Source organism: Pipistrellus hanaki (genome assembly GCF_964339955.1).
Source record: "Pipistrellus hanaki genome assembly, chromosome: 9".
NCBI classification, from domain to species: domain Eukaryota; kingdom Metazoa; phylum Chordata; class Mammalia; order Chiroptera; family Vespertilionidae; genus Pipistrellus; species Pipistrellus hanaki.
In genome coordinates, this window is record NC_140511.1 from 45,285,108 (window position 1) to 45,297,998 (window position 12,891).

Sequence of the window (12,891 nt, forward strand, 5' to 3'; positions counted from 1 at the left end):
CCTTCTCTGATTGAGTTTGACACCCCTAGGCTAGAGGAATAGTTTTCTATCAGCTTTGAACTTCTCTGTGATGTAGAATACAACCCCCATACTGGTGAGAAGTTCCTGATGGTGGTCACCTGTCAGTTATCAAGTATGAGATACTTGTCCACCTGTATCTGTGAGATTTGTTTTCTTCCCTTTCCCCAGTGTCCAGGGGTACTTCTCCATAAAAATCTTATCTCACTACTTTGTTTCTGATTTTCAAGGTAGCGTTGATTTCATGGAACAAGATTTCAACATGAAGAACTCCAATAACTCTCTGGAATTCTTACCTACAACATTCATTCTGGTTGGCATCCCTGGGTTGGACGCAGAGCACATCTGGATGTCCATTCCCTTCATCCTGATGTACATTATCATCTTCCTTGGGAATGGCACCATTCTTCATGTCATCAGAACAGACACTGCCCTACACCAGCCCATGTACCTGTTTCTTGCCATGCTGGCACTGGCTGAAGTTGGTGTCTCTGCATCCACTCTGCCTACAGTGCTAGGCATCTTCCTTTTTGGAGCCACTGAGATTAGTTTTGATGCATGTCTCCTCCAGATGTTCTCCATCCATTCTTTCTCCATTATGGAGTCAGCGGTGTTGCTGGCCATGTCTGTCGACCGATTTGTGGCCATCTACAGCCCACTGCGCTACACAGCCATCCTAACCCTGCCCCGCATCTTTGGCACAGGAGCTGCCATTGGGCTGAAAAGCATTATGCTCATGGCCCCATTGCCCATGCTCTTACGGCGCCTGCCCTTCTGTGGTCACAATGCTCTCTCCCATTCCTATTGCCTTCACCCAAACCTAATCCACCTACCTTGCGGGGACATTTCTATCAATAATATCTACGGGCTTTTCATTGTTACCTCCACTTTTGGCCTGGATTCGCTACTCATTGTGGTCTCCTATGGGCTTATACTCCACACTGTACTGAAAATTGCCACAAGGGAGGGGCGTAAGAAGGCACTGAACAAATGTGGTTCACATGTCTGCGCTGTGCTAGCTTATTATGTGCCTATGATTGGCTTGTCAATGGTGCACCGTTTTGGTCACCATGTATCCCCTTTGCTGCATGCTATGATGGCCAATGCTTACCTATTCTTCCCACCCGTTGTCAACCCCATTGTGTACAGCATTAAGACCAAGGAAATCCGCCGTGGCATTGTCCGAATGCTATCAGAGAAGAGACCCAGAATTTAGACAAAGGACAAAGTAGGAGGAACTTTTTTCTAAAACTACAAGTGGTTGTAGATCGCACATTAAGCAAATGGTGTTAACTTAAAATAGGGTGTCTAATAGGAGATTCTCCATAATTTGGATGAACTGGAGTGGGGATGAAAATGGATTTGGATTATGTGTAAAATAACAGCATAAAGAATTTATATTGTTTTAAAAACATTTTTTTTTTTTTTTTTTTTTTTTTTTTTGTGACAAGAGGTACCTTGCATGGCTGCAGCAGAAATGCAAGGAAGGTTGTATATGAAAACAAAGCACTCCCCATAAAGAAAGGTAGAGACAACCTCAGAATCTGACAAAATCCTAGAAAATTACACAATGATTGGTCTCAAAGTCTCTAAGTATCTATGAAATTCAATAATGAGGATAATCCAATATGACTTTATGGAACAATATCAAGTTTGATTTCATCTTTTTTTTTGCCACTACATTTACTATCCTAGCTTAAAATTTAGATGTTTGAAACTACCTTGATCCTTTATTTCCTCAGTAGGACAACATGATAAGTCATTCTATTCAGAGAATAATAAAACTAAATTGTGAATTAGAATATGAGAAAAATGCATGAATGAATTATAGGCATTCCCATATACAAGGGTATATAATTTTATTTCGGACCAATCCTCCTACCAAGAACAATTAGAAAAGTTAGAGAGGTATGTTGTATTTTTTTATTTTATTTTACTGATTTTACACAGAGAGGAATTAAGAGGGATAGAAAGTTAGAAACGTCGATGAGAGAGAAACATCGACCAGTTGCCTCTTTCATGCCCCCACTGGGGATGTGCCCACAACCAAGGTACATGCCCTTGACCGGAATCGAACCCGGGACCTTTCAGTCTGCAGGCCGATGCTCTATCCACTGATCCAAACCGGTTTCAGCGAGAAGTATGTTGTTAAATGACTTCAGAGAGCATTCAGTTCAATAAGGATATAAAGATTGCAAAGACAAGGGAAACAGAAAAGTGAACCAGATATTTTGTACTACTTTCCCACTTCAGGAACTTGTTGACTTAAAAGTAATAGCTGGGCCATAGCTGGTTTGGCTCAGTGAATAGAACATCAGCCTGTGGACCAAAGGATCCCATGTTCAATTCTTATCAAAGGCACATTTATTGGTTGTGGGTCTCTCATCATTGATGTTTCTATCTAACTCTTTGAAGTCAATACAAATATTTTTTAAAAAATAAAAATTAATGTAATAGTTGAGAAGAGCTTATAGCAAAAGGCTGGAATGAAGAGAAACAAAAATTGGAACATAAAGATCCTCCTGAATGGGGAAATTGGTAAATTCCGAGGCATTTACTTGGACTTCAGAAAAGTTACACTTTGAAATAAGGGAAAATTAGAAATAGACTAGCCTGATATAGTTTTGTGTTTTTTAAAAATCAACTCACTATCTAATTTTACTATTCTGTAAGAATTAGGGTGAGCAACCATCTTAGTTTTTTTTCTAGGATTTTCTCACTTTATCTCAGAAAGAATCATATCCTGGAAAATTCCTCAGCCACAGCTGAGATTGTTGGTCACTTTAATCAGAAATAAAATTAAGTACTCTCAGTAGAAAGATATTAATCAGCATCTCAGATTATCCTCATAATTTTTCATGACAGTCATTGAAATAAAACCAGAAATGCAAAATCCAAGAATTTTAAAAAATCAGGAAAGTAAAAAAGAGGTGAAAGGATTAGATCCACAAAAGATCCATCTATTAGAGTTAGACATTAAAATAATTTTGATAAATATTGCCTAGAACATAAATTGCAAGGTATAAATTTTAAACAATAAGTAAAAACTAATTAAAAATAAAATAAAAATGCCAGAATTAAAAAATAATTGAAATTAAAAGTCAAATGAATGGATTTAATAATATTAGACACAACTGAAAAGAGAAGTAAAGTATTGAAAAATAATTTAGAGTATATCTAAATAATCTAGAGTAAATTAATATAAAAAATAATATAGAGTATATCTAGGCTATATAGTTGTATAAAGATAAAGCATAATGAAAATAATAAAAACAAAATATCCTAAAAGGATATATGGTATTTGCTGGAAAGATCAAATACATGTTTAATTGGCAAAACATCCTGGGGCAAAAGTGATATTTAAATATAATAACATAAATATTTTCAATACTGATATAAAAGTAAACCAAAGATTTAAGAAGCACAAGATGCTACGTACAGTTTAAATTTTATTAAATTGACTTTTTTTTTTAGAATAAAAAGTTATTTTAATAAGAACCTGGGATACAAATTCAATATAAAAAAGAAGTACCTTTACTACTTCCATTGTTTTTACATATACCACATCTTCTTTTTTCTTTTTTCCTTTTTTTTTAAATCAATCTTTATTGTTCATATTATTACAAAAGTTCCTCATTCCCCCCCCCCTCCACCAGGTTCCCACCCCACCCTCTGTCCTTTCCCCACCCCCCATTGTCCTCATCCATAGGTGCACAGTTTATGTTCAGTCTCTCTTCCCATATCCACCACTCCCCTTTTCCCCGAGAATTGTCAGTCCACTCCCTTCCTCTATCTCTGATTCTATAATAATCAACAGTTAACATCGTTCATCAGGTTTTTTAATTTCTTTGGTTTTTTTTTTAATTAATAAACTTTTATATTTTTAAGAATAAATTTTAAAATCTAATAATTTTAAACCTTGTTTTTCTGCCCTGGGAACTGAGAAGCAAACTTGTTTACATGTAAACTTGCCCTTTGGCTATCAAACCTTGTAGCCATTCAAATGTAAATGAACACATTGTTTAAAGATAGCTGCTGGCTGGAATTGGATTACCTGTTCTGGGTGGGAAGGGCATGTCCTCCCCTTTCTCCATTAAAATTAAGGTGTTAGCTTTAAAACCTCTTCTTGGCAAGAGACCTTAAACTTTCAGAACTTTAAATTTTTCAGGTAGCAAATCAATTACTTAGCATTTTCTCAAATCAATAATACCTCCACATTCCCAAGGATACACTTCAAACAAAAGACACTTCCAAATAGATCAACCAACATCATCCAGACCCACACAAAGCACTCACAAATCAACACCCCAGCGCTATACTAACTCAACACATCCAGATCTAAGCCTTCATCATTTGACTCAGCAGACCCTCAAGTTCCCCCAAAAGTTTCCAGCCATGTCTGAGAAGCAGCCCTGGGGCATGGGCAGGCGAGGAGCAAGCCATTCTGGGCCTGGCCGCTGTTGCTCCGGGACTGGCCTCCACTGCTCCAGGCCTGGATCCTGCTGCTCCGGGCCTGGCTGCTTAAGACCCGGCTGCTCCGGGCCTGGCTGCTGCTGCTGCTCTGGGCCCTGCTGCTTCTGGCCTGGCTGCTTCTGGCCTGGCTGCTCCAGGCTTGACCGCTCCCTGCCGGCTGCTCCGGGCATGGCTGCTGCTGCTCCGGGCCTGGCTGCTTCCAACCCGGCTGCTCCAGGTCTGGCTTCTCCGGGCCCGGCCGCTCTGGGCCTGGCTAAATTTACATTTTAATGAAAATGTTCTTGACAATATTAGACATTCACAGAGTTAAATTTTTCTATTTGAAAATATGTACTGTAGTCACTATTTTAATAATTCTGGTCCTTCCCCACAGTCAACAAACGTATTTTGTTTATTGTATTTTTTTTTTTTTTAGGAAAGCATTTATATGTAAACAAGAAATTATCTACATTTATACTTTTCCTAGTAAAAATTATGCACTGTTCTTTGTTTGAGTTTTAATATACACATATATCTTTGAGATAATTCATAGCCAGTACATGAAGAGCATCATCATTTATTTTTACATTTACATAATATCCCCTTTATCTATCCTGGTACCTTGTCTTGCCAAAATTTGCTTGCCAGCTTCCAGTTGATTAATATTTAGTTTGTTTGCATTTTTTGTGCTTTTATAAATAATACTATAGTAAATAATCATTCATATATATATATATATATATATATATATATATATATATGCCAGTTTGCACACATGTAAATGCATTTGTAAACTAAATTTTTAAAAGAGGAATTGCTAAGTAAATAATTTTTGGAGTTATACTTTTTATAGCTACAGTATTGTCATGTTAGTCAGACATTAATATTAACTGTCCCTCAGCAATTGTGGAAGTACTTCTTTCATCAGACCTTGTCAACAGTCTAACATTTTTTAAACTTGGGTAATATAATGAATAAAAAACTATCCCTATTTTACTTCAATTACTATCTACTTTAAGTGAGAGTGAACAGCATTTCATAAGATCAAGAAATATTTGTATCTCCATTTATATATCAGAGGGCCAGCATTTTTTTTTTTTTTTTTTTTTTTTTTTTTTTTTGCAAAAGGCCAGACAGCAAATATTTTAGTCTTTTGGGCCATACAGCTTCTTTCAAAGCTATTTAATTATACCCTTGTATTGTAGAGGTAGCCATAGAAAACACATAAATAAAGGAATATGAGTGTATTCCAATAAAGCTTTTTATATGGACAGTGAATTTTGAATTTAATATAATTATCATGTGTCACAAAATATTGCTTTAAAATTTTTTTATTGATTTCACAGAGAAAGAGAGAGAAAAACATCAATAATGGGAGAGAATCATTGATCAGCTGACTCCTACACACCCCCTACTGGGGCTCGAGCCTACAACCCAGCCATATGCCCCAGCCAGGAACCTCCTGGTTAATAGATCAATGCTCAACGACTGAGCCACACTGGTCAGGCTGCATTTTGTTTTTATTTTATCATTTAAAAATGTAAAAACAAACAAACAAAAACAAACAAAAATGTAAAAACAATTCTTATCTTGTAAGGCATTAAAAAACACATGCATTTACTATTCCATTTTCTTAGACAGGGTCTGCACTCTTACTAAAGACAGCAATAAAATTAATGGACTTCCCAGTCCACCACCATTATCTTTCTACTACCTTATTTTTAAAACATCTTATTAGGAAAATGTTCAAATATGAATAGAATAAAGAATATTATGAAGAATTTCCATGTACTCTTTCTTCAACCTTAACTTCAAGAATTATCAATATTTTGTCAACTTTGAGATTTTTCTTTTATACTAGTGAATACAGGGTTTAGCTCAATGCTTTATTTTTCTATTTTAAATTATGTCTTTTAAACCTTAACTACAAAAGATGGAGTAATCATATACTTAATGCTACACCCCAAATGCAATATAATACTACATTCCCAACCAGATTGTGTTCTTTACCTAACTTCTACATTTCCAAGGTTTATAACTTCATAATCAAAATCTCCTTTTGGAAGCAGTGGGAATTATATAGTGATGGATACTTCTTGGAGCCAAACTAGGTGCTATATTACAGGTAAACCAGATATGGGATGAAGACAAGCCATGTTTGTGAAAACTCTGTGCCTTGGGTGGTAGAAACCAAAAGAAATGTTCATGGTTAACACCCAAACAGCTGCTGATTTCCAGTGTCCAGAGAGAAGTTTAATCCAAATAAAGTCCCATATAAAAACCTAGGCTATTTGTCTCTTGATGGCGCACTCATCACAGCCCCTTCTTGCCTGAGTAGAGATCCAGCCTTCCTGGGGAATAAGTAAAGGACAATGTATGCCAAGGCTAATAATGTAAGACACTAGAAGAGGAAATCCTATTTTCCTCATTTTACCTTTTGACTTTCCCCCAAATCTTCAAGCTATATCAAATCTGAGTTTGGTCATATTTAAGATGACATCAAAGGGTAACTGTTCCAACATAATAGTCTTTTTCAAAACCACAGAAGCTGCTGTAGGAAGCAGAAGGGAACTAATAATTACTGAAAAACATATCTACCAGAATACAGACTGTCTTTTCTATGTCATCTAGCAAAAGTGTCACATCACCACAAGTCAGCTACCTCAATTATTGGCAATGCTTAGCATTCAGTAAATGTTAGAAGTGCTGTTATTTTTCCTGGTTCTGCCCTTGGGGCCTCAGGTCTCAGAGCACAAACTCTATATTGCTGCAAGATTCCTATAAGAGCCAGAGGCTACCCCACCCACCTCCTGCATTCCATTTTAGGATATTCTGGAACATATGCAGCATTCAGCTGCAGAGAATGGAATACAAGACAAGCGGGCATTGAAAGAATAAGAAAACATAAAGGTAAGGCTGGACTGCTCTATGGATGATGAGTATTTAGGGGAGGGGGACACCTGGGAAATGAAAACGGGACATGCTCCATGGAGATAGGGAGAGAATGCAGCCAACCAATGTCAAGGATATTTTCATAGGAGATGGGATAAGGATGTGACAGGTAGGGAGCATGAAATTAATTAATTCATCAAGAGATGCATCACTGTCCTCCAACTGAGTTCAAAAAGTAGCCCTGATGCCAATGTTCTCATTTACACTGAACCTGTGGTCCTCAAAAATGAAGATTTCAGTATGTGATGATAAGCATCAGCAGATCATCTATCAACAACCCCTGCCCTAAAAATTGGCCTTTTCTGGCTGTATCCCCTCTGTCCTTATTTTTACCTGTCCTTCTCTCTGCCCTGCAAGTGGATCAACAAATCTCAGAAAAAGGTAAGTTCAAGGAAAGCATGAAAGCATCTAATAAGGAATGAACAGAAAAAGAGAGAGAGAGAAAGGAATCGCATTCATATAACTTTCATTATAGTACATTGTAGTAATTGTTCTATTTTATTATTAGTTATTGTCATTAATCTCTTACTGAGCCTAATTTATAAATTAATCTTCATTATAAATGTATATATATAAAAATTAGTGTAAAAGGGTTTGATAATATCTGTGGTTTCAGACATCCATTGGGGGTCTTAAGTATCCTTCAAGGATAAGTGAGGACCTATTATGCCACATGCATGAAAAAAAAAATTGTGCCTGTTATCTAAACAAAAAATAATGTAGGGACCCAAATTGTGGTAAAAAATTTCTGGACCAGAACAAGAATGCCATGAACAAAGAAATGTTCAATAGTCCCAAGTTATGTGGCCTCTTGTAGCATCATGTAGATGCCATTTCCTAGAGACATGAATAAGATCTGCCCAACACAGTGCTTGGATGGGCACCACCACTATTTGTCTCTAGTATGTTCTTTCTTTTATGCTTTTGCAAATAACCAAACATCTCTTTGATTAGCATGTTCTTTATTTCAGAAGTCTTAACAGCTCCAATCAAGTCCACTAAGACTCAGTGCTAAGAAGTTTTAAAAACCTTTGCAATGGCCTCTTATATTTTGATTTATAGTTTAAGTATTAAAAGACACACACATTCCTATTGTGTACTAATTTTTATTACTAACTACTCAATGGCCTCTACAATTTATCTACAATTTTGACAATCCCATTATGTTTCATTTCTAAATATTTTCCCACCTTTCTTTTCCTTGATTAGATTTTCTAGGGGGTTTCACATTACATTGATTCTTGCAAAGAATAATTTTTAATGTTTTTTACCCTTTTTTTGTTTGTCTAATTCAAATTAAATGTTCCTTTATCTTCTTTTTCATTTTTTTAAAACTTCATCTTGTATATTTCATAAATTCTTGAATTTAATGATTTTTCAGCAATCCTTAGTTTGGCTTTTATGGAAATTTTAGGGGGAATATACTTTAATTTAATAAATAATAACCCATTAATCACTTTGTGTATTTTAAAGAATAAACATCTGTATTTATTCCCTATGGGGCAGGTTAGCCCTCTTCTTTAGAACATATAATCTACAGAAATTGTCTCCAAGTCTTCAACTTAATTCACTACTCAGATTACTTTAGTTTAGCTTATTCTCCTACCATCCTACTGAAGTTCCTTCCCAAAAGATTACTACCTACATCAAAGCCCTAAATTGAATAGACACTTTTCAGTATTTATATTACGGAGTATCTGAGAAGCACTAAACTCTGGTGAATACATCTTTTATATTTTTTACTTCTATGACTTCTATTTTCTTTGTTTTTCACCCACTTCTCTGAACATTTTTTTTTTCTTTGCTTCTTCTTCTACATCTAACAAACTGCTAAGTTTTACATTTCTTTATAAAGCTGAGCTCAGTTTCTTTCTATTCTCACTCTAAATTTTTGCCTACATTAACATATAATCTCCTAACTTCTCAGCTACTCAGTATGCCATGGTCTCCCCTATGCCAGCAGGCTTATTCTCTGGCTTGGATGTCATATCTATTTGCTTAGTTTTCATTTCTCCAGAATAGCTGTTATGACCATCAAATCCAATTGTACAAACTGAACCTGTGATCTTTTCCCCAAAATCTGCTTCTACTCCAATACTCCAAGTAAAAGGAAGTGTTATTATTTTCAGTATAGTTGCAGAAGATTCCTCAGTTCTGTGTGTTACTGCTCTGGCTAACTGGATCCTGGATTCAACAAAGAATCTATGGCAGTATCACACTGAAGGAATTCTAATTTCAGAACACAGATTTTGGTTTTGCATTCGTCCATCATGTCCGAGATAACTAATACCACCAAAGGCCCCTTTTACTTCATCCTCATGGGCATCCCTGGATTTGAAGCTTCCCACATCTGGATCTCCATCCCCTTCTGCTGTCTCTACACCATCTCCATCATGGGCAACACCACCATTCTCAATGTCATACGCACAGAACCATCCCTCCACCAGCCCATGTACCTATTTCTCTCCATGTTGGCCCTGACTGACCTGGGTCTCACCCTCACCACCCTGCCCACCGTTATGCAGCTCCTCTGGTTCAATATTCGTAAGATCAGCTTTGAAGCTTGCTTTGCCCAGTTTTTCTTCATCCATGGATTCTCCTTTATGGAATCTTCTGTGTTGTTGGCCATGTCCTTTGACCGCTATGTAGCCATCTGCCGCCCCCTCCATTATGCCACCATCCTCACCAATGAAGTCATCACCAAGATTGGGTTAGCCATCATTTGCCGCTGTATTCTGGCTGTTCTTCCCTCCCTTTTCCTGCTCAAGCGCCTGCCCTTCTGCCACTCACACCTTCTCTCTCACTCCTATTGCCTCCACCAGGACATGATTCGCCTGGTCTGTGGTGACATCCATTTCAACAGCTGGTATGGATTTGCTCTGGTGTTGCTCATTATTGTGATGGACCCTCTGCTCATTGTGCTCTCCTATGCAATGATTCTGAAAAGCGTCCTGGGAGTAGCCACATGGACAGAGCGGCTCCGGGCCCTCAATAACTGTCTATCTCACATTCTGGCTGTTCTGGTTCTCTATGTTCCCATGGTTGGTGTATCTATGACCCACCGCTTTGCCAAGCATGCCTCTCCACTGGTCCATGTTATCATGGCCAATATGTACCTGTTGGCACCTCCTGTGATGAACCCCATCATCTACAGTGTAAAGACTAAGCAGATCCGCCAAGGAATGTTCCGTTTACTCTTCCAGAGGAAAGTGCACTAACTATTTGAATTTAAGTTTACAAAAGTAGTTTTAAATAAATGCATGGAGTCAAGAGCAGGAATACTACCATCAAACTGTAAGCAGCATACATTGGATTAGCTTCTGGATAAGAAGGTTCTAATATAAAACAAAATGAATCATTTTTCTTTTACTAGAAATTAAAAGACCTAAAGTTTTTTATACTTTATTTATTCTTCAATAACTATCAGACTTTGAGAAAAATGTTTTTAAAATATACACAATCTCTGTTCTGCTTTATTCACAGAGATGTTGTTATTAAGATATGGTAAAGTATAAAATTATACATTATAAATTTAAAGCTCCGGTTACTGTATAAAGATATATATGGAGGCTGTAACTTGTTCACACCTTGTAAAATTTCTTAAGCAAATGTCAGATTTTAATTAAAAACGCATGCTCTTGCAACCTCAGTCTGCCATAATAAAAGAGAACATTAATAAACTAGGAGGTCAAATAGAAAATAGAAGGACCATTGTGGACATCAGTGCTACTTGGGGGAAAATAAATATCAAAGACAAAGTGCAAATAGCTTGGGGGTTTTGAGAAACTGTTGAATTAATATTCACTGCAAAGTTCAATTAAACTCAAGGGTAGAGTTATGATTCACAGAAATGGAAACTACTGCTGAAAGAAGATAGTAGATAGAGGTAAAAGTTATGAGACAGACAATATCTGGAAGATAAACATCAAATGAGCTTGAATGTTGAGTGTGAATGTGTAAAAATAACTATGATTTGATTGTGATTAGACTTGTTTTCTGAACTGGCTGAAGTTGTACCCCTATCTTGTTGTGAGCCTTTGACTAGTCATCATGACTTGTTAATAACTGAGCTGATAGAGTTGTTTACCTCTTCAGAGTCACACCTTCTTTTATCATAAAATGTACAATTATGCCTCCTTAATTAGTATTATGAGCATTACATAGAAAACACTGGTAAACTGCCTTAAGTGTGCAGGAATACTTTTGCTAAAGGAACACGAAGTAATGAGGAGGAAGCATTCTCAGTAAAAGTGTAAATAATTTCAGACAGGGGTAAGGAATGAGGGATATATGTAAATAAAGAAACACAACTGTTTGGAATATAGAAAGCTTCAAATAAAAGTTATTTTCTTCCATTCATTAATCCCATTGAGTGATGTTTTGATTTTTACCCTAAGGTATGTGTATATACATAAAGGGTCTAGGGCAGTGTTTTTCAACCTTTTTTGGGCAAAGGCACACTTGTTTCATGAAAAAAATCACGAGGCACACCACCATTAGAAAATGTTAAAAAATTTAACTCTGTGCCTATATTGACTATATATAAAGTAATTCTCTTGAATAGGAATCAAATAAACACAAAGAAAGTATTTTATAATTACTTTATTATGAAATATTAAGTAAACAAAATAGTGAAAAATTATAAAATTCTTGTCTTGTCTGCACCTACGGCACACCAGGCAACATCTCGTGGCACACTAGTGTGCCGCGGAACAGCGGTTGAAAAACGCTGGTCTAGGGATTCCCACTAAACCAACTAGTAGATCAAGGATATCTCCTGTGTTACAATTCTTACCTCTCACTTCTCAGACACCCTAAGCAAGATTATAACAACAGAAACAATCCAGGAATAAAAAGAATTAAATCTCAGAACTATGTGTAGATTAATAATCCATGTTAAAAAAAAATAATCTTTTAAGAGTTTATAATACACTAGAGTCCCACTACATGAAAATTCATGCACTGGAGGAGGGTCCCTCAGCCCAGCCTGCCCCCTCTCACAGTCTGGGAGCCCTTAGGGGTGGGAGGCAACCCGGTGATCAGGGGCAGGCGAAGTCCCATTACACCTCTGCTGCTGCCACTGCTGGCAGCACAAGCCTTGGTTGGCCCCAGATACCTGAGCCTCCGGTGGCCCTGGGAGGCTGGACAGTCACCATCAGAGGCTTGCCAGGCTTGCCTGCACCTTGGGCATCGGCTGGGCAGCTGCCATCCGAGGCTTTCCTGCCACTCAGGCTGGCCCTGGGCAGCTGGGGGCCTGAGGGGGCTGGGGAAATTCGGAGGCAGGCAAAATGTATTCCTGCCACACCTGCCACCCCAGCAGGGCTCAGAGGACTGGGTGATGCCATCTTGTGGCTGTGTGTACCATCATCTTTGTGGGTGTGGCAGTCAATTAGTATATTACCTCCTTATTGGCTGTGGGCACAGCCAGCTTTGCGACAAAGTGAGGATCAATTAGCATATTTCCTCTTT

General features: G+C 37.4%; 2 protein-coding genes across 2 annotated transcripts; both read left to right on the top strand.

Annotated features, from left to right (window-relative positions):
• Nucleotides 1-280: 280 nt before the first annotated feature.
• On the top strand, nucleotides 281-1,234 carry LOC311627724 (olfactory receptor 51J1-like; the record flags this gene model as incomplete). Its single annotated transcript, XM_084894284.1, has 1 exon — nucleotides 281-1,234. One exon carries the CDS (start codon nucleotides 281-283, stop codon nucleotides 1,232-1,234), a length of 954 nt encoding a protein of 317 aa, XP_084750410.1.
• An 8,458-nt stretch (nucleotides 1,235-9,692) lies between these two features.
• On the top strand, nucleotides 9,693-10,640 carry LOC311627737 (olfactory receptor 51Q1-like; the record flags this gene model as incomplete). Its single annotated transcript, XM_084894297.1, has 1 exon — nucleotides 9,693-10,640. The coding sequence occupies one exon, from the start codon at nucleotides 9,693-9,695 to the stop codon at nucleotides 10,638-10,640; it is 948 nt and encodes a 315-aa protein (XP_084750423.1).
• Nucleotides 10,641-12,891: the final 2,251 nt, after the last annotated feature.